Source organism: Ochotona princeps, chromosome 8 (assembly GCF_030435755.1).
Source record: "Ochotona princeps isolate mOchPri1 chromosome 8, mOchPri1.hap1, whole genome shotgun sequence".
Classification (NCBI taxonomy): domain Eukaryota; kingdom Metazoa; phylum Chordata; class Mammalia; order Lagomorpha; family Ochotonidae; genus Ochotona; species Ochotona princeps.
Window position 1 is genome coordinate 7952603 of NC_080839.1, and position 21135 is coordinate 7973737.

At 43.2% G+C, this 21135-nt stretch overlaps 1 protein-coding gene across 24 annotated transcripts in view; it reads right to left on the reverse strand.

Annotated features, from left to right (window-relative positions):
- MAP4K4 (mitogen-activated protein kinase kinase kinase kinase 4) overlaps positions 1-21135 on the reverse strand; it is a 155594-nt gene that overhangs the window by 52010 nt on the left and 82449 nt on the right. For 23 of the 24 annotated variants that reach the window (XM_058667481.1, XM_058667494.1, XM_058667490.1 and 20 more), the window contains exons 4-7: positions 10389-10514; positions 9160-9270; positions 3613-3703; positions 491-621 (exon numbers count right to left, since the gene is read on the reverse strand). In XM_058667481.1, the coding sequence (XP_058523464.1) occupies positions 491-621; positions 3613-3703; positions 9160-9270; positions 10389-10514 (459 nt within the window). Of the gene's footprint in view, positions 1-490; positions 622-3612; positions 3704-9159; positions 9271-10388; positions 10515-21135 lie in introns of those variants that run through there. The other variant, XM_058667501.1, reaches the window with a different exon arrangement.

Consider the following 21135-nt stretch of genomic DNA (forward strand, 5'->3'; position numbering starts at 1 on the left):
AGGCTCCAACTCCAACCATGGTTTTTCCTGCTAATATACACCTTGGGTGGCAACAGGTGATTCCTCACATACTTGGGTCCTTTCTCCTACTCACATGGGGGATCTATGAGAGCTAGCCCAGGATGTTGCAAAACATATGCTTAGTGAAGCAATACATGGAAGGCCCGTGTCTCCATGTCCTTCTCTTCCCCTCGTAAGCCCCCTTAATTCCACTCGCAAGCAAAATAAAGCGAAAAACAGATTTTTAAGAAATGAAAGAATAGCAAATCAGTAGAAACACCATTTGCTCATAATATAAAGTTCCGTACACAACAGTGTCCAGAATTACTTAGAAATATTGTATTCCTCATTGAGGAAAATACAAATAATATAAACAAGCAACCTGTAACTAGGTGCCCTTATCCTCCTCACTACAAAAGCAGGTAGGTATAAGGTGTGTCCAGTTCATAAGCCGAACCCCTATTCCTCAGAGTCAGCAGGTGCATCTTACTCTGTAGTCGTAGGTGGCATCCGGGTTCTCGTCACAGGCAATGACCTCGGGAGCCATCCAATATGGGGTGCCAATGAAGGTATTTCTCCGCCCAACCGTCCTGTCCAGCTGAGCACTCACACCAAAATCAACTGCCAGAGAAAAAGCAAAGGAAAGGTGAGAAATGCTTAACAAACAAGCAGGAAACACAGGGACAAGTGTGAGGTGGAGGTGCTTTCATAGTGAATGGACCCATCAGCACTTCAGGAACACGTACTCCGTAAGAGAGGCCATGCTGGAAAGAAGTGCCCTTCCACAGCGAAGACAGCAAGACTTCAAGATCCTATAACCTTGGAGCCTTCAAGATCCTAGGATGTCTGCACAGGCTGCCTACTCAGTTCCCAGAGTTGTTTCTTACTTTCAGAAAATGTGCCTGTCACAAACAGGACCAAGTTCTGGGAAGACCCAAGTTCAAGAGAACTGACTGGGAACCCCTTTACCTAGCTGCTGAAGCAGCACTAATAGTCATAAGCCCAACGAATCTTCTGCTGTTTGGTACTGCATTAAGTAAACAGAATCAGTAATACAAAGAACAAAACAACCTTCAAATCATCTGGTGCTTTTACTTCTACATCTCACCCAATTTACTGATGGATGCAGTCCTCAGGGAAGTTCAAGCAGGGAGGCCGAGTCTGCAGGAAGCCCTGGCCTCCAACCAGTAGCACCACCCAACTCCTTCACTGTATGTAAACGCATGGTCAGTACTTGCAGGCTAGTGCAAAGCAGCAGAGGCTCATACAGAAGGGCCTTACAAAGCATTGAGATGATTCACAGGGGCCATGGATTCAACTTCTGTGTATAAGCAAGAAACATCCTGGACGGGGGGTAAGCTCGCTCGCTCGCTCTCTCTCTCTCTCACACACACACACACACACAGGCCGTGGTCAGCACAGAGTCTCATCAAGCTTCACAGCAATACATCACTTAGTAACTAACAAGGGACTCTCACTGGCCAGGCTCCGACAGGCCAGTCCAGGGGTATACTCAGTCATCAGCTAGTGCCCCCTGGCTTATCAATGAGGAAAAGCTAATCTACAACACGGGTCACTAAGTCATTAGCTATTGGAAAGATCCAGTATCCCCTAGCTTAGATTTGAGGAAAGTTTCCAATTCAGCAAACCATTCTTACAAGTGATGAATAAATGTAAGAATTACACTGGAAAGCAAGGATGAAGGTTTTGGTTTTACACCATACCTACTTTTTTTGGAAAGAAATGTAGACTTAGGATACCTAAAGAAATGTAAATTGAGCAATAAATCTTATCATTTATCACTGAAATAACTATTACAGTCTCTAAGAGCTCTAGTCTTTTGAGTAAAGTACTAGGTGAATGATTAGAGCATTTTACACTTATTTTGATAGTGGCAAAACTTTACTAAAAGAATTATCTTCACTGCTTAACAAGATTATGATATTACATATTAGTGTATTTGCAGAGTATGTTTTAGAAGTAGGGTGTTACTTCATTTCAAAGAATGCTCCATTATTTCAACTTACCAATGTTCTAATAGCTAACCAATACATAGGATGCTGGAAAATACAAACTGCACAAAAATATGTACCTCACTGCCCCGCTCCAACAGACTAACATGTGGCCACCTGGGGTGTCTTAACAACTGATGTGTGCCTGGGAGTAAGCAGTTCTATGAGTGTCTACAATAGTAGAGAATCCATAATCACACTCTGCTTTAGACAACAATATACTCACTCATTATGACATGTTACTATACTTTTGAAAAATTACCGTCCATATTATAGGCACCATTAAGGAAAATCATTCAATTAAACAAATATCCTCTGAAACCCATAACACCAAAGAAAAAACAAGCCAGGGGGTTAAGATCATAGATTCAATACAAAAAATTAAACCTTCATTGTAAAATGGCTAGTTTAGAAAGGTATCAAAGGGCCAATTCCAAGGCACAGTAGGCTAGGCTCTCGCCTGCAGTGCCAGCACCCTACATGTGCACTTGTCTGAATCCGATACTACCCTCTTCAAATCCAGCTCCCCACCCGTGGCCTGGGAAAGAAGCAGGGGACAGCCTAAGTCCCTGGGGTCCTGCACGCACAGAAGCTCCTGGGTCCTATTGGCTGAGCTCTGGCTGTTGCTGCCATTTGGGAAGTGAACCAGCAGACAGAATCAAACACCAGCTTTCACAAAACATAAAATAAAACTTAAAAAAAAGTCACTGTTGGAGTGAACAGTTCAACTATTTCGCAAAGTTTAATGACAGGAACAAAAAAAGTATAGCGCCAATGTCCTTCAGGAGCAGGCAGTGGGCGTCTGCAGCCATCTCATGGTGGTTTGGAGAAGTACACCTGCCTGGTTCCCACTATACATCTATCAGAGGTAAAAACTGACACACAGCTTTGTTCACTTGCATGTTTATTGTTACATACACGGCAAATGCATGGATTATTCACAGATTTGTGAACCAAGATAACTTCTAAGATTTCAAAAGACACAGCTACTTATGCCTAAAACCAGGCAATGTGAAAGCAGCAGGAAGAAGTGTTACTACTCCTGAACCTACTACTGTCCGGGATGATACCAAATGCGGCAGGACACAGGAGTGGAGAAGGCGGGCACCCTAACAAGTGACAGGTAAGGACACACTGCGAGGACGGGCCTCTTGCACACCGAGTGACAGCTGGAACGCCTCTATCCCACAACACAGTTCTCTCGACTGAGTTCCACTTCTGATCAACCTTCATGCTAACGCACAGTAGCAGGCGTCAGATTCCATACAACTTCCATGGGCCACTAAGAAGCTTACATGAAGAAGTGTGGAGTTTATCCAAAGTAAAACAGGAAGCAACCAACGTCTCTTTAGGCGGGAAAGTGACATGGTCTGACTTAAAGATCAGCCTGGATGATGAACAGAGAACAGAGCAGAGAGAAGCAGCGTGGGAAAAGAACACTGCAGCCAGGCTAAGGACTAAACCCCATCTACACACTCAACAGAACAAAAGAAAATTCAAAACAGGACTGAATGTTTAGCCAGATATCAAAGAGGGCAAATGGTGGCGCTAGTTTGTACCAAGGTCAAGGCTTAGATTAAGCTACACAGCCATCACATACCAAGTTTCACCTCAGCGTTCTCGGTCAGCAAAACGTTCTGGCCCTTGATATCTCGGTGAATCACATGATGAATATGCAGATGTGCCAGTCCCTGAATAGGAAAGACAGATGTTAATTTTTGTCAGTGTCAGCAAAAAGCCAGGACCACACACATGGGCCAAAGGTTTTCACCAATTTATATCAGAACACAAAATTCCCTCTTACTACATTTCCAAGAGGACATCTTTAGTGCAACCAGACCTCCAGAAAGAAGCTCGGCTGCCCACCCCTCACCATGTGGGAGTAGAGCCCCCTTGTGAGCAGTGATACCAACTTTCAACTGTGCCTTGAGACACACTTTAGATTACCATGTACAGTTTCTCAGCTGTAATTTGTGCTATTTATGTGCAGGGTGGTTCTTTTCCCATGCAAAGCATCTATCTTTCAGTGGGTAACCCATGGGTATATACGAATTAGACACATCCCAGGGGAAAAGCAAAGACTAGAGAGAGGTTTAAAACCTGTCCCTTACACACTAACTGGTCTTCCCACTGCACAGTAACAAGTCTACTTCCTACCTAAGCACACCGCCCAGACTCGAGTCCCAGTCAAACCTCCTTCCCAAGCAAACAAGCCCTACTGGGGAAAACCTTGAAGCTGCAATGAAGCCCAAGAGCAAGTACTCCACGGAAGGCAAAAGGAAACCAGAAACGCACACTGCGTCCAACCTTGGTCTGTGTCGTCCTCCTGAGCCGGGTCCTTGGTCTGCGCCTAGCTAGAGAAGCCACATCTATGGCTTGCCTCCTTAACCCACAAACAACCCCCGACACCGACACATCTTAAATAGGGCAGGTAAGAGGACAGACTTCAGCGAATTGCCCTGTTTAATTTTTTGGTGAGTTTTACTGGTGTCATCACTTTGTAATACAGGTAATCTAGAACAGCAATTTTTCTAGCACAGGGGAAGGGGTCCAAACATCAATTTACTAGTCTGCCAGTGAAACACGTTTGCGTGACGGTTCTGCTTATTTTTCACAACACAGCCTGTGCAAAAAGTACTAACACTATACGGTGGCTTAGTGCTTTAGTTAGGAGGAAAGTCCTTTCAGCACAATACAATATAGAACAGCAAAAAGAATGCCAAATTGTTACTTTATTAATTCTTTTGTTATCTGTACTTCTATTTAGATTACATTTGTTCTCTGGCTTGTACAGATAACCCTTCTTACACTTTTATAAGATTATCTTAGAGCAAAACCCCTAAGTATTCAGATCTTCTCAAACAGGTATGAGCTGCATTAATCTTGTTCATTGCCAGCAATAAATATATGGAATAATTATTTATCTGTCCCTACTGCTACTTCTGTGTGGAAAACTGCTTAAGGTGATTCTAAGAAGTCTGCAACAGTGTTGGGCTATGACAAACCTCAGTAATACAACTTTCTTTCCTTAAATACCAACTCTTCCCATGCCAAAAGTGAAGCCAGGATTGTCACTCCTCGGCAGAAAGGCTAAGTCAAAATCATCCCACTCTAGAGACCTGAAAAAGCTCCTGGTTCCTGGGTCTGGCCTGGCCCAGACATCTGAGGAATAAGCAAGGCATGGAAGACCTCTCAGTCTGTAACTGATTCTCAAATACATTCACCTGACTACCCTACTCTATAACAAATGAAACATTTTTTTCAGAATCTAGACACATTTTCGTTGTGACAATTCCATCTGAGGACACAGAAGTCCCCTCAGCCCTGGAAAGCTGGGTAGTTCTCCCACAGTGCCAAAGCAATGAAATCTACCAAAAGGAGACCCTCTGTTTGGACAGGGAGTGGCAGGAACATGGATGTGCAGGCCAGGTGCCAGTCAATGTTTTACATGTAACTCACTCTCCCCTGCCAGAGTTCTAAGCAGTTCTAATCCCTGCTCTCACTTCACCCTCTGGGCTCTCAGCACTTGTGGAGATGTCCAGGCTGAAAAGGATACTTCCTTTCACAACTAAGTCTCCGGTGGTCAATGCAGCAACAGGCTGCTTAAGGAAATATTCCTACTAGTGGTGATGGCCCATGTGTTTATGAGCCTCAGGCTTCAGAGAATCCGAACATCCTGGATAAATGAGCTCCTTGTGACACCACTTGTCCTGACCGAGCTGTTCTGCATTCCCAGGAGATGCCCATCTCCACCTCCTGTCCCACTTTCTCTTTAGAAAAACCCACTGTTAGTAACTCCTGTCACAGCAGCACACTGGCACATAATATTCTAACTCTCCCTGATGCACTTGTTTGCTTTTTAATTAAACTTTTGTTGTACAAAAACTTCCCTGGGCCCGGCGTGGTATTCTAGTGGCTAAAGTCCTTGCCTTGCACGCACTGGGATCCCATATGAATGCTGGTTCTAATCCTGGCACCCCGCTTCCCATCCAGCTTCCTGGGAAAGCAGTTGAGGACGGCCCAAAGCCTTGGGACCCTGTACCCACACAGGAGACCTAGAAGAGGCTCCTGGCACCTGGCTTTAGATCAGCTCAGCTTTGGCTGTTGCGGTCGCTCAGGAAGTGAGTCAGCGGATGGAAGATCTTCCTCCCTGTGTCTCATCTTCTCTGTGTATGACTTTGCAATAAAAAATAAATCTTGAAAAAGAAAATTCCGAATCCAGATGAAATGCAAATGAAGCAAGCTCTGGTTTCAGATGTCCATTAAAGTGGAAAATATTTGCTACATCTCAAACATTGTTCATTCACCAGTTGATTAGGGACCTCAAACAACCTGGGTTTTAGACTTTAAAGAAGGGCTGTTGACAGGTGCTAAAATGGCAAAATAAGAAAAGTTTTGCCTGGGCATTAAAAATATATGGATAGGGCCCGGCGGCGTGGCCTAGCGGCTTAAGTCCTCGCCTTGAACGCCCCGGGATCCCATATGGGCGCCGGTTCTAGTCCCTGCAGCTCCACTTCCCATCCAGCTCCCTGCTTGTGGCCTGGGAAAGCAGTCGAGGACGGCCCAAAGCCTTGGGACCTGCACCCGCGTGGGAGACTCAGAAGAGGTTCCTGGTTCCCGGCTTCGGATCGGCGCGCACCGGCCCGTTGCGGCTCACCTGGGGAGTGAAACATCGGACGGAAGATCTTCCTCTCTGTCTCTCCTCTCTGTATATCTGACTTTGTAATAAAAATAAATCTTAAAAAAAATACAGATATAATTGCCTTTGAAGTCTCTGAAGAACGAAGCACAGTTTATAACTAGGACATTACACTAAAAGCTGTTCTCTATTAGAGAAATCCCATACTGAACAAGGATCGAAATACAATAATGATGTATTTGTGTTTGTAACAGAGTACTGACGACAACATTTATGAAATCTACCTATCCACGTATTAACCGAACTTACTTAATTAATCTAACAATAGTAATTTCATATGTTTGGCATATAAATTATACAGATAAGGGGAAAAAAAAGACTTGAAAGCTGCATACCCCGAATGTGCAATAGGTCAGTAACAGAGGAAGGGCCCAAACCCAATCTCTTAACAACGATGGTTCCACCCCACTTGCCACACTTAATTTTAGTTATTAAACAATAAACACATCTGCCCATTTGCTGAACTACTTTGTAACACTAGGGGACTGCATACTTAGTTTCCTACCCTCTACTTTTTGCATCCTATAACAACCACAAAAGACTCATTTTACTAATGTTGGCATGTGATTATTTTAAAAAGGCTCTTCCACCACCGGACTTAATAGAACTGCTTGCTTTCAAGGTGTCTACAATGTGGCTTAAAAAAATCACATTTCTCCAGGAATTCTAGATGGCAGATTTTTTGGTTTTGAGGATTTATTTTGTTTTTATTAGAAAGTCGGATACACAGAGAGGAAGATCTTTCATCCGCTGATTCACTCCCCAAGAGGCAACAATGGCTGGAGCTGAGCCAATTCGAAGCCAGGAGCCAAAAACCTCTTCCAGGTCTCCCACACGAGTGCAGGGTCCTCAACTGCTTTTTTTGTTTGTTTAGGCCGTCCTCAACTGCTTTCCCAGGCCACAAGAAGGGAACTGGATGAGAAGTGCAGAAGCCGGGATTAGAACCGGAGCCTATATGGGATCCATATGGGACTTTAGCCGCTAGGCTACCACACTGGGTCCAGATGGCAGGTTTTTAAGTTGTAGTCTTCTATGAACCTTAAATATTAAAAGTAGGCTAAATGGGCCAGGGAGATAATCTAGTGGCTAAATCGTTACCTTGCATGCACTGGAATCCCATATGGGTGCCAGTTCAAGTCCTGGCTGCTACACTTTCCATCCAGCTCCCTGCCTATGACCTGGGAAAGCAGCCAAGGATGGCCCATAAGCATTGGGGCCCCCTGCACCCATGCTGGAGATCTGGAAGAAGCTCCTGGCTCCTGGCTTCGGATTGGCTCAGCTCCAGCCATTGCGGCCACTTGGGGAACGAATCCGTGTGCAGCAGAGTCTTCACCCTGTCACTCTTCCTCTCTGTCAATCTGTCTTTCCAATAAAAACAAATCTTTAGGAAAGCAAAGAGTATGCTAAACTTACTTAGGGATAAGAAATACTTATCAGATATTAGTGGAAGGTGGCTAATTTGGAATTTCAGTTTAACTCCATAGTCCTTATTTTTAAATATGGCATGCAAATGAGATGCAACTAAGTTAAAGTATAATTTGTGGATGAAACAGAGAAACTGACAGGTTGAATGAAGGAAAGAAATCCACCTGGTAACTCACAAGACTTCCAAATGAAACCATAACAGCTCTCCAGCACTGTCATACTGCCCCACCCCCAAATCATTTAAAAGCTGCCAAAACAGTTCAGAAACTTACGCAGCTTCTAATTAAAAGTAAAACAATAAACATCAGAACTTCTCTTCATAAATATCATAACAAATTTTGACACCTAATGCCAAAAGCCCAGAGACGGCTTTGAAAACCAGCATTTAGCATCACTAATACTGATTTATAAGTTTATGCACAGGATTCCTAATCAAACAATGGTAAGGATTATTCCTGCGGTCCCTATTCTGGTCCATTATTAACACCAAGGGAAAGAAAAGTTGTCACTAGCCATGGCCTATTCAAAATAGTCCTTTCCTGGTATTTACGAGGGATTGGTTCCGGGACACTGTGAGAATATGAAAATGTATGGATGCCGACGTCCGACACACGCATAGAACCTGCACACAGTCTCCTATACTTCAAATTATCTCTAGATTACTTCTATCAATTGACACAGTGTAAACCCTCAAACAATGTAAACACTCATTACATTTTATTGGTATGGGAATAATGTCAAGAAACAAATCAGTGCAGGTTTAGGACGGATGTAATTTTTAAAAAACTATTTTCAGCTCAAGTTTGATGAATGTGTAACCCACTTGGGTCTGCCTTCCTTATAGGAGAGGAATCATGATGTTGCTTAAACAACCAGAACAGATACACAAAGCCTTTGGTTGTCAAAATGTGAATTACCTGCATGGCTGTTACTAACGCAAAACAACGCTTGGGTCTGGGAACATGCGGTGAACGTGATAGGGCAGCAGTGCGCCCCCGCAGTCACGCGTTCCGCTGCACTCACCCTCAGGATCTCTCTGGAGATGTAAGCGATCCAGTCTTCCTTCAGTGTGTTCCCTTTCGTGTTCTTCACGAGGTCTGTGATAGACCCAGCCCCGCAGAACTCCATAACAAGCTAAGGAACAGACAAGACACGCTGTGACTAACACGCCCCAGACTTAGAGAAATCAGGAAACGTCGTATGACCTCGCATGTTTTTCCTGAAGACCTGGATATGAGATTATTCTGGAGGATTCCAATTACTGAGAGCCCACTTCACTATCTAATCTACTCTCCGTTTGTAGCAGCCAGTGCTGGGCCCTGAGTGCCAGACACTGTGCAGAGGCCCAGCAGAGCAACCCTCGCCCCCCTGCTCCCCGCTAAGCAGTCAAGCACGGGACAACCACCGAGCTCTTCATCGCTGCACAACTATCTGACTCAGACTCAAATCACTCTCATTCTGCTCCAAGATGTCCTGTTTTTCATACTTCAGACCCTTGCTAATGTGCCTGGGAAAGCAGTGGCCCAACTCCCTGGCACTCCTGCACCCACATAATTCTTGGAGGAAGCTCTGGGCTCCTGGCTTTGGATCAGCCCAGCTCCGGCCATGGTAGCCACTTGGGGAGTGAACCAGTGCATGGGAGATGTTTTTATTTCTGTATGTGTGTGTCTTTCCTTCTCTTTTTATAAATTTGCCTTTCAAATGAAAATATTTAAAAAAAAGATTGGATAAAGTATTACTCTATTTTTCTACTTGGTAAGACCGATTTGGGTATTACCATAAGTGTCTTGGGGTCATCAACTTGGATATAAATGTGACCAATGAATTTTCAATTCCAGAATGTTTCCTGGAATTTACTGTTGTTAATCAAGTACTATGATTAATAGTATTAAAGATACTGATAGACATTTATTTTCACCACACCTTCTACTTTCTCAATGATGAAGAAAGTTGTAACTTACTGGGCTTTTCCAGTAAGCTTTTCACGGTATTGATTTAAGGACCTTAATCTCCTTGCACTTTTGTCTATTGCTTCTGAAAGGTGCTTTATTTGTGAAATACAAAGTTTACCTTTTCTCATGGATTTTGAAATCAACTGGCATAAGTAACAGTCTTAGCAACAGGCTAAGGAGGCCTACAGCATCCTACAGCTGTAGCTCCTTTGTTTTTCTCTCATGCCCCTTGGAAAGGCCTTGACATCCTTATAACGCAAAGATGAAAGCTCCCCAGATTCCCAGGTAACATCCACTCACCCACAGTTGGTCATCATGTCCTGGAGGGCTCTTTTTAATGAAAGCACCATAATATGTTGCAATATTCCTATGATGAGAGTATTTCTTCAGCATATTTATCTCCAGTTTGATTTCTTCCTCTTCATCCTTCAGAACAAAATAAAAGGAATGGCCTTTGAATGATGTCTATAATTTTACTTTCACCACATGTATGTGGTAACCTAAACACGCAGGTCCCATCCCTCCAGCAGACGTGGGGTGGAGGCTATACATCCACATCATCCTTAGGACAAGAAGTGGAGACCTGAAAGCACTCATTTTCGGGAATGTCATTACGGGCTATGCAAGGGTGACATGAAGTATGGTGAGGAAAGGGAATGCGAGCCATGGCAGGAAAGAGCAGAGAGCACAGGCCCAGCCCTGCTCTTCCACTATCTGTGACTGGTAGGCGTGGGTTCCATTCCTGTCCCTGGCTCCAAATCCAGTTTCCTGCTAACGTAGGCCCTTGGAGACAGCAGTAAGAGCTCAAGTACTTAGATCTCTGCTTACGTAGGCAGGGTTTGACCATCTGGGCCAGCTCAGGTAACAACCGAACTTGTGTTGCTCAAAACCATCCCCTTTTTTGCGCCACCCAAATTTCTTCCCACACACTGTCCAAATCTCATTCTGTGTAGCTGAAGACCGCAAACTCCAAGATGCTGCAAGCCAGAAACAGCACCATCTGGAAACATCCTATATGGTTGCAGGCTGTGTCCATGTGGTGATCTTTAGGCCATCTGAATGTCATTATAATAAAATTGTCATCACTCCAATATTGTACCCAACCCTGTGACACTTCCAAGATTTCCCTCAAAATGTCAAGGAAATGGGTGATATTGAATCTTCACCTCCAAAGTCTGCACCCTCGTTAACCCCCATTCCAAACATCACTTCTTATGCCTGCAGATCAAATAAGGATGGACCTGAACCTTGGCTTGCATTCCACTTTCTGCAGAATTTGCCTGTACTCATTCCTGAGTGGGTACTTTCATTTTAAACAAAATCTCATTTCTCATACACACTTAAGTCTCTTTTTTGAATTCTTTTTAGACCGAGCCTCACCAAGGATCACATCCTAACACTTGTTACCTGTGTGGTAAACCTGGTGTGAGTTTCTGGCTCTCAGGTTTGCCCTGGCCAAGTACCAGCCATTTGCAGGAATGTGAAGGAAAGAACTGCCAAATGGGAGATAATGCTTGTGAGGCAGATAAAGAATTTCTTTAAGTGTTAAAAGAAATTCTGGCTGTACGTCATTGTGGAAGCCACACCATGAGTGAAGACACAGTGTCATCCTAGAATAGTGATTCTCAGGAATCTGGCTCTCTGCCTGGTTCTGACATAAATTAAAGCATATTGTAATATACTGTCCAGGTACTGCTTTCATGTGATTTTTGCTAGACAATAAGGCAAACAGGGCAGCAGCACATAGCAGTCATGGCTAAGTACAGGGTATGCAATATTGCTAATTCATACCTGTATACAACAAAACCACACCAAATGCCATCATTTAATCTATAACTGAAACATGGCCACATTCAAAATAGCAAAGGAAAGTTGAATACTTTAAAAGGTATCTCAAATTTCAAGTTTGGGCCCGGTGCCGTGGCCTAGCAGCCAAGGTCTACGCCTTGAACGTGCCAGGATCCCATATGGGTGCTGGTTCTAATCCCGGTGGCTCCACTTCCCACCCAGCTCCCTCATTGTGGCCTGGGAAATCAGTCGAGGACGGCCCAATGCATTGGCACCCTGCACCCATGTGGGAGACCCAAAAGAGGTTCCTGGTTCCTGGCTTCGGATCGGCACAGAACTGGCCATTGTGGCTCACTTGGGGAGTGAATCATTGGACGGAAGATCTTCCTCTCTGTCTCTCCTCTCTGTATATCTGACTTTGCAATGAAAATAAATAAATCTTAAAAAAAAAATTTCAAGTTTGTCTTGGCTATTAAAAGTTTTAAGAAAAGACAAGTTAAAACTTCTATTTATTAACTCTTCAGACCTTTAGGCTATTACAGAAAAGAGTAACAAAAAAATGACAACTTTCACTGACATATCACAAAGAGGCTTGTTCCAAGCAAGATTAAAAACCCAAGTCATCAGAGGGCTTAAATTGCTCTTTGGGCCACCATATCCCTATTGGAGTTGCCTGGCTCAACTCCTGGCTCCATCGTTCTGATCCAGCTGGCTTCCTGTTAATGTATACTCTGAGAGACAACAAGTGATGGCTCAGATAACTTGGGTCCTTGCCACCCATCTGTAAAGATGAGCACTCGATGCCCGATTTGGGCGCTACCCAGCTGTGGCTGTTGCAGGCATTTGAGGAACGACACAGCACATACAATACTTCTCTCCCTTTGTCTGTCTTCATCTCTCTGCATTTCTAATAAAATAAGGATTAATTAATCCATGTGCTTTCTTCCCACAGGCTCACATTTGTTCACAAAGTATCACAAACAGCAGGGCAGCCATGAGGAGAGCTTATTGGCTGGGCTACACAGAGCACATCCTCCCCTGAACCACCACAGCTCGCTGCCGACAGATGTCTCCTGACCACTTAGTGGCCTGGGACAACCCTCATGAGGCTCAGCAGGACAGGCTGAGCCTAGTTTGGGTGCATTTGATTCCTTAGTTACATACACCAATGTCTTCCGGCATCTCATTTGTTTACCACTCTAATCAGTTAAGAGCTTCCACAAAGCTTCATATTTTCACAACCTACCGAGTTAAAAATCAAGCACACGAAGTTGTTAAATACTGCTGGCAGGGCTCGGCAGCGTGGCCTAGTGGCTAAGGTCCTCGCCTTGATCCCATAGGGCCGTTGGTTCTAATCCCGGCAGCTCCACTTCCTCTCTATCTCTCCTCCTCTCAGTATGTCTGACTTTGTAATAAAAATAAAGTAAATCTTTTAAAATAAATAAATAAAATAAAATACTGTTGGCAAAGTATCATGACACTCCATTCCTAAAATGCTCAATAGAAACACGCCATTATTCTGCAGAATGGAACAGATGCAGCATCCGGGATATACACTCACTATAATGTTTTCAAAACAGGGCTGCACCGTAGACAGTGTACAGGCACCTTTAGACACAAAACATACACGACCAAAACATCCAAACATCCAGAAAAGGAGAGAATCACCAGCATTTTAAAGGTTTTCGGGCAATCAAAATCTAAAAGCACATGAAACTAAAGCACAAAACATACTGAGAGTTTGGAAATCTCTTACACTACTGTCCCAGGATGAAGTTCAAATATACTGCACTTTTATATACAGTACTTGATTTCATGACTTGAAATAGATTACTGTTACACATCTTGTAAGATGTGTATCACTAAATGCCATCAGCATTTACCATCACTAAATGCCATTAACTGTCTACTTATACATGCCCACCCTGGAGGAAAAGTACTAGAAATACAGAATCTGCCAACTGTAACCAGAACCCTAACTGTGACTGATGCTTATTATACAATACTTCATGCTGTCTTTAATAACGAACCAGCTTGTTGAGTTTCGATCTTCCTTTGGTCGCTAAGTATGGAGTTTCATTCTGACACTTCCATACATATACACATACCAACACCATCACTGCTACCACCTACAAAAAAATACCTCATTTAAACTGAGAACATACAGCAGAAAACACCTGGAGTTAGCTTGTATCGGAACTTAAACACAACAATCCTACTTGTAAAAAGAAAGCCCGATGGACATAATACATGGTAGAAGTTTCTATAGCTCATGTGTCCAAGCCAAGCCCAAGCCTGATGTGTCCTTGAAGCTCTTCTGTAGGAAGTAACAATCACACAAAAGAAAAAACACTAGTAACTTTGAAGGAGAGAGACCTTAATTTTTAGAGAGAAGACTCCCTCCTGGTCTTCTCCAACACTGAGGCAGCTGCTGGCCCCCTACCGGGTGATGTACTGCAGCTGACGCCAATGAGCATTTTGGACTCTAACCAGAGGGCATAAACTTCCACAGAAAAGGTCTTTGTCTCAGACTAGGCTCTGGCAACGCAGTGTGTTTCAGTTGCATCCCTGGCTGTGAGGAGGAGGGGAGAAGATCTGCACAGTGGTCACCTTCACAGGCCACAATGGGGGGGTGTAACTAAGCCACATGACCAGACCAGCCCACTTCACCATGTGGGCACACAGGAGTGCATCTCATTAGGGCTTTGTTGTTTGTTTTTAATGCCAAATTAAAATGCTGTTTAAACTTGTTAGAAATTCTCTCATCCCAATGACAGCAGTAACTATGTAAGGAGAGACAAACTTTGGGAAAGAGCACGTGGGGTTCCAGGGGACCTGGGAAATACTGAGTTAATCAACCACCTTTCCTGTCCTGGTGTCTTCTCTTCACAGAGCTAAACATCTACAGCGTGGCTGAGAACAATCCACTGTGAGCTAACACAGATAACATACGGAACATCCCCGCACCAAAATGTACAGGTGAATGTACACCAAACAGAACACTTGTGTGTACTTTTAAAACAGGAGTACAAGTTTCATTTCTCAACTCTTCCGTATCTGGGTGTAAACTGGCTAAAACATGAGAACGATTACCTTTCACCTGGCAAATCCCATTGCTTCTGAGAGTATTATTGAGCAGCACAGAATTAATCACTAATTCAACTGAGCCAAAACAGACACATGCAAATTACACAACTTAAACTCACTGAATATTCAACTAAAGACAGATGAGTGGAATATGAAATATTCTAGAACAAAACTAAAGATAGAAGGAACATATTCTGAAAAAAAAAAAAGTTAGCTGGTTTCCCAAGATCTATCAGTTATACAACAAAGACCCAATAGAAGCTTACAGAAACAACGTAACTAAAATGGAAATTAAATACAGAAAACAACACTGCTCTGAACACATTTCATACAAAAAGACTTGCTCTCTTGAGCTGTGTACTGAGTCAGTGGGCTTCTCCGGCATTCCAAAGCTCAAGTGCACAGACCCCGCAAACCTTAACCTGAATGGCCTGTTTAAAGGCACAGTACAGGACTTCTGGGATACTCAACGTTCTCACACAGTCTTCTTAATCTCTTTATATTCCACAAGGCTTGCCGCTTGCTGAATACTTCAATGGGATCATATCATTCAGCTGGCATCTAAAGATACATGATAAAGAAGAGAATTACACCAGGACGGTGTTTTTGGAGATCTGTCACTGGGAAAACCTCAACGATTCACCATCCACAGGAGGCTGGTTAGAGCACACAGGAGGGACCTCTAGCTTCTACAGAGGGGCAAATCAGTCCTAGAATAATGCTAACAAAACCTCCCCTACAGTCACATCTCAGCACAGAGTGTTACTTTCAAAATAAAAAATATCCAGTACTCACTAAGCTAAGCTAAAATTTATAATATATGGAATCTAAAAATTACCAGGTGTGCAGAGTAGCCAGAACATAAAACAATTTGGTAGGAGTCAGGATTATGAATGGACACACAACCAAAAGTAATCCAAACCTGACACAGATGATGGAATTAGCAATAAGAAATATTGTGCACCCAGAGCTCTGTCAGTAGAAACTACTGTGCTTTGGGGCATCTATAAAACACTTAAGATCTAATATTTTTTAATATATCCGATTAAATTGGAATCTGGTGTATGCAGGTTTGTGCACACAATGACAGATTTACCAGTGCTCCAATTCCTCAACAAGAACAGCACAGTAAAAATCCTACTCCCTCCAATACGCAAGTGTTTTTACACCATTTAAAATCAAATGTAGGGGGGAAATGCATAAAATTATGCTGCTATTTTGGATCACATTAAAATAATTTGTTTTCAACTGATATAATTAGATGTTCACATTATCAAAACTGAAGCAAGTGCTGCTCTAAATACCACGTCTGGGGAGGAGTGCCAGGTTCATGGACAATATGCCAGTACACACACAGTTCACCGATTTTCATTTTTAACGCTAAGGCTTCTACTGGTCAAGCAAAGGTTTTGTGGTCTCATACTGTTACCATCATCTTTCCCTCTGTTTCTGTTGCCTCCAGTTCCACCTAAGTATTCAACTCCTACTCATCTGTTACTCTGATAGAACACACCACAACAGGCAAGTGAAAACAGAACACCAGCCAAGAGGCAGCATTACACCGAAACCAGCATCTGCGGCCCAGGTCCTGCTGCCCGAAAGGTAGGAGTAATTTGCTACAGTGTGTCAATCACAGCAACAAGGAAACCAGCCTTTATTTAAATGTGTGTGCACTGCTATTTTGTTATTTTCAAATTCCCTTTCATTGTAGGCAACTTGTTAGCTTTCTTCTGAAATGGAATTTCCATTCAGATACAACACAGCAACCACTTGCGGGTAGTCTCCAGAAAATCCTTCGGAGAACTCCCACCCTCAGAGTTCTAAGGATTCACAGAAGTGATGCAAGAAGACAGGCTGAAACAGAATTCAGATATCCTACTTGTTAAGACTTTCTTCACAGCAGGGTTTTAGGCAACAAAATGCAGGGATAACATTTTCGACAATATCGTACTACATCCACTTCCACTGTGCAAAGTGTGAGTTAGCACGCACGTGGCATCCACTCCAACACTTCTAGAACCATTCTTCCTCCTAAGGCGTGGAGGGAAAACTGCAGGATGGACATAATGCCTTCCATAATGAAGCTTCACTCCTCACTGTTCAGCTCCTACTATGAGAATAATTTAAAATGCCTGTTCCTCCAAATTTCCTCTACTTAGAAAAATGCCAAGCCATCTGGAGGGAGAGAACACAGGAATGCAGAATGAGAAGTTCTGAGACATTCCTGGAACACAGTACACAGGACTGCTGAACTTGAGTACTATTTGTATTTTATTAGAAAATACCTTTTCGGGCCCGGCGGCGTGGCCTAGCAGCTAAAGTCCTCGCCTTGAAAGCCCCGGGATCCCATATGGGCGCCGCTTCTAATCCCGGCAGCTCCACTTCCCAACCAGCTCCCTGCTTGTGGCCTGGGAAAGCATTGAGGACGGCCCAAAGCTTTGGGACCCTGTACCCGTGTGGGAGACCCAGAAGAGGTTACTGGTTCCTGGCATCGGACTGGCGCGCACTGGCCCGTTGTGGCTCACTTGGGGAGTGAAACATCGGATGGAAGATCTTCCTCTCTGTCTCTCCTCCTCTCTGTATATCCGGCTTTCCAATAACAATAAATCTTTAAGAAAAAAAAAGAAAAAAGAAAATACCTTTTTTGAATGTGATTTTAATCATATTCAAATGTGAATTTTAAATTCACATTACTGATTAAAATGTGAATTTTACTACATGCAGAAATAAAACATGCTCTTCAGAAAATAAATCTTCAACTTTACAATAGAAATGACTAATACAGAGCATCATAATCCAAGTTAAATCCCACTATAAATCTTATACTAGACATTATCCTGCCACCACAGCCGGCACTGTGAGCAAGCTATATAGCAATTCCTTACAGGAAAGGGAAGATTGAGCTCACGAGAAAAGGGACTGGCATGCCAGCTTGCTATTAGTCATTATATGCAGAACATATTTCTACCACACATATTTCACAGAGCCGTACGAAGTCATTTTGGTCTCAAATCAGTTCATGAACTTGAGGCTGTGCTCCTGAAGCCACTTCTCTTGTCTCAGCCACTCTGCGAGGAGGTGGGTTGAGGGCTGCAGCAGCGGCTGGGAACCAGATCTGGAGGGCGGGCTACACTACAGCACACTGCAGATCCAATACCACCACGCCGTGAAGGACAACAGAGTCCACCCTTTCTCCTGATCATCACTTTCCCAAATTCTAAATGAAGCAAAACACACGGTATAAGTGCACACGGAGTCAGTCTCCTGATCCTCAGGCTAGTGCTTTAAAACTGGAACCTCACAAAGGCGAGGGACGGGACACCACAGCGTTGTCAGGAAAGTGGACACCATACTACAACACATCAATCCTCAACTAATGAGAGCCAGTAGGGGAGCAGGTAGATCTCTGCACAAAAACTTGGCAGCGGCAGGAAAACTAGTTTTCAAACAGCTTCTCTTCTTCTAATATAAAATGTGTTAGAGAAACCTAAATTTAAGGCAATTTGTGACATGCACAAAATGTGTCCCACAGACACTGAAAGTTCATTCACCAATTCAAATTTGCAATTGACAAAGGCTATGACCATGCTGAAATCTGGACATCTCACCCAGCTTCAACCAATACCAACTGACAAATTCACCACCTGCCATTACCCAAACAATGAAGGCTAAGAAGTTGTACTGACATTTTCCCTACCAGTCTTTAATACAGGAGCCTCATGTATAATGCCTGCCCCCCTGCCCCACCCACCCCCATGGTCAAATGCCTGCAATGTGCATGGAGGGGAGGGCACTGCATTGAATAAGAGGGTCAGAACTGGTCAAAGCTACAGCGGCAGATGGAGGGAACAGAGGCACAAGGGGCAGAAGTAAGGCAAATCCTGCCTGCAGGGAAACTGCAGGAAGGAGGAAGAAACCTGGAACAGCCAGCATAAAAGAAACCAGGAACTACACATCTTACTGAAGGAAAAAGAAAACCAAGAAGCTAAGTGGTCAAAGATGTAGCTATCAAGAAACAAAGCAGGTCTTACAATAAACCAGGAAGAGGCACACGTTTCCTCTATGAGGTCCAAGACAAGGACTGTGGCAGCTCTCTGGCTGGGTGGATGTTTACCACTCTCCTATACAACTGTGCAGAGCCTTGGCCTAGAACCTGGTACGCTAAGCGCTACAACTTCTGCTTGTAGAACTATTTTCATCAGCTTTTCTAGAACTGACACAGAAAAACATGCAAAAATGGGGAAAGAATGAGTTTAAAACTTAAGATGGAAAACGTAAAACCAAAAAAATCTAAGTCCAGAGTAAATTAATTTGCACGTGCTGTTCAGGTCTAAGAATTAAGTTCAATTAACCTCAAAGGTTAATTTCATTGAAAAGTGACATTTTAATTACCTTTTAAAAGCATAAAGCTTTACAGCTATTAACTTCTGGAATCTTTTTGCTTTTGAATGGTATCCTGAATTTAGAGAGAAGATTGACAAGTTCAAAGACAAAAAGTTAACTGCTTATATGCTGATCATGTGTGTAAATTATACATAAGTTCAAATACGTAATATAAATGCTATTACATAAATACAATAAAATTGATATATATACATTAATTGCCTATTTAAAGAAAAACAGAGCAGTGCTCTGAAGTCTCAGGATATCACTGTGAACAATATGTACAAGCTGCTGAGAAAACAAATCTCAGATACGAGATCCATGTGAAATTCAATTCAAGCAAAATTCACTCTGAAGGTTCCGCCCATTTTTCTGCTATTTTTGCTACTGTTGCTCCCAATCACTCATGCCTTCAGCTTCTAGTGACATTAGCATAACCATGATGGCATATGGTCGCAGTGCACCGAGTGACCTGGGTATCCAGCCAGGAAAAGGACGACCCTTCTAACTCACTGAAGTCCAGGCCTACCAAGGAAATCATACTGAAATTCCGAGTCACTCATGTGCTCCATGTCAAATCCATACACCTGGCATACCAAGTTGCATCACTGCAAGAGAGAACAACTACATTTTTAGATGTGTTACTGCTGATGCTTCCAAGCAAACAGGTATCTCACAGCTCTGTCTGTGCTGCGACATCGCGTCATAGGCCAGCTCTGACACGGGCCAGGTGGCCACTGCTCATGGATGAAGCAACAGCTGCTGAGCCAAAGAAAACAAACACCAAGGCTAAGTCACCTTAACTAAGATTCAAGTGTTATCCCAAGAGATACAGAATCAAAAAGGTGTCAAGTAGAACATAAGTTTCAGTCAGTTTTTAGGCTGTTTCTGAGCGTGTAAAAACCACAAATAGTCTGAAAAACGTATACATAGATGTCAATTTATGAACCAAAAATAAAATTACCTTTCAATTCCATTTTTTCCACAAACTTTTTAAAGTATCCTTGTATGCTGTTCCCATTCTCTTACCGCAGTCTTATTTCCTTTCAGGCAAGTTAAAATCGTTAGAGCAAGCACAAATATTTTTCTTTGTATTCTCTCTCCATAAAACATCTGTATTTCACAGAAACAGTAGATAGCTTTATAAGCCAGCCAGGATGGCAAGGAGTACCGGAAGAAGCTCTCCAAAATTCTTTACTGCAAGTCACCAAAAGTTAGCAACAGTACCTACTTATTATTTGAACTCTTGCAGCTAAGCCAATAAAAACAGAAAGGAAGATGCTCCCACACTAGGCAAATTCCCCTCTATTTCCACATCGGTTCAACTCAGCACCTCCTTCGTGCAAGGCAGTGCCAGGCTGTATGACCGGTTCTACGTCCACAGCAGAGATGGACTTGCTTGCAATGGAACATTACCAAATTAGCAACAAGAATGAATTAACTATCCCTGGATGCAGTGATATGAATGGACTTGTACATCATTTAAAAAGATTAGACATAAAGAGTACCACATGATTCCTGCTTCATCGAGGCAAAACAACCCTGGTGCTGGGAGAGGAGTGACTACAGGGAGGCACCAGAGCATGCCAGGAGTGTTGGTAACACCGTACTGCTCCATCTAGCGGCAGGTTCACGGGAGGGTGTTTATAATTTCTTGAGTTTGTAACTTACACACTGTTCTGGATGCTATGCTTCAATAAAAACGGCAGAATGTAATGAGTGAGAGCCGTATATGCAAGGGCACATCTCCTAAACCAGCCACACATCCAAAGACAAGTGGACACTGTTG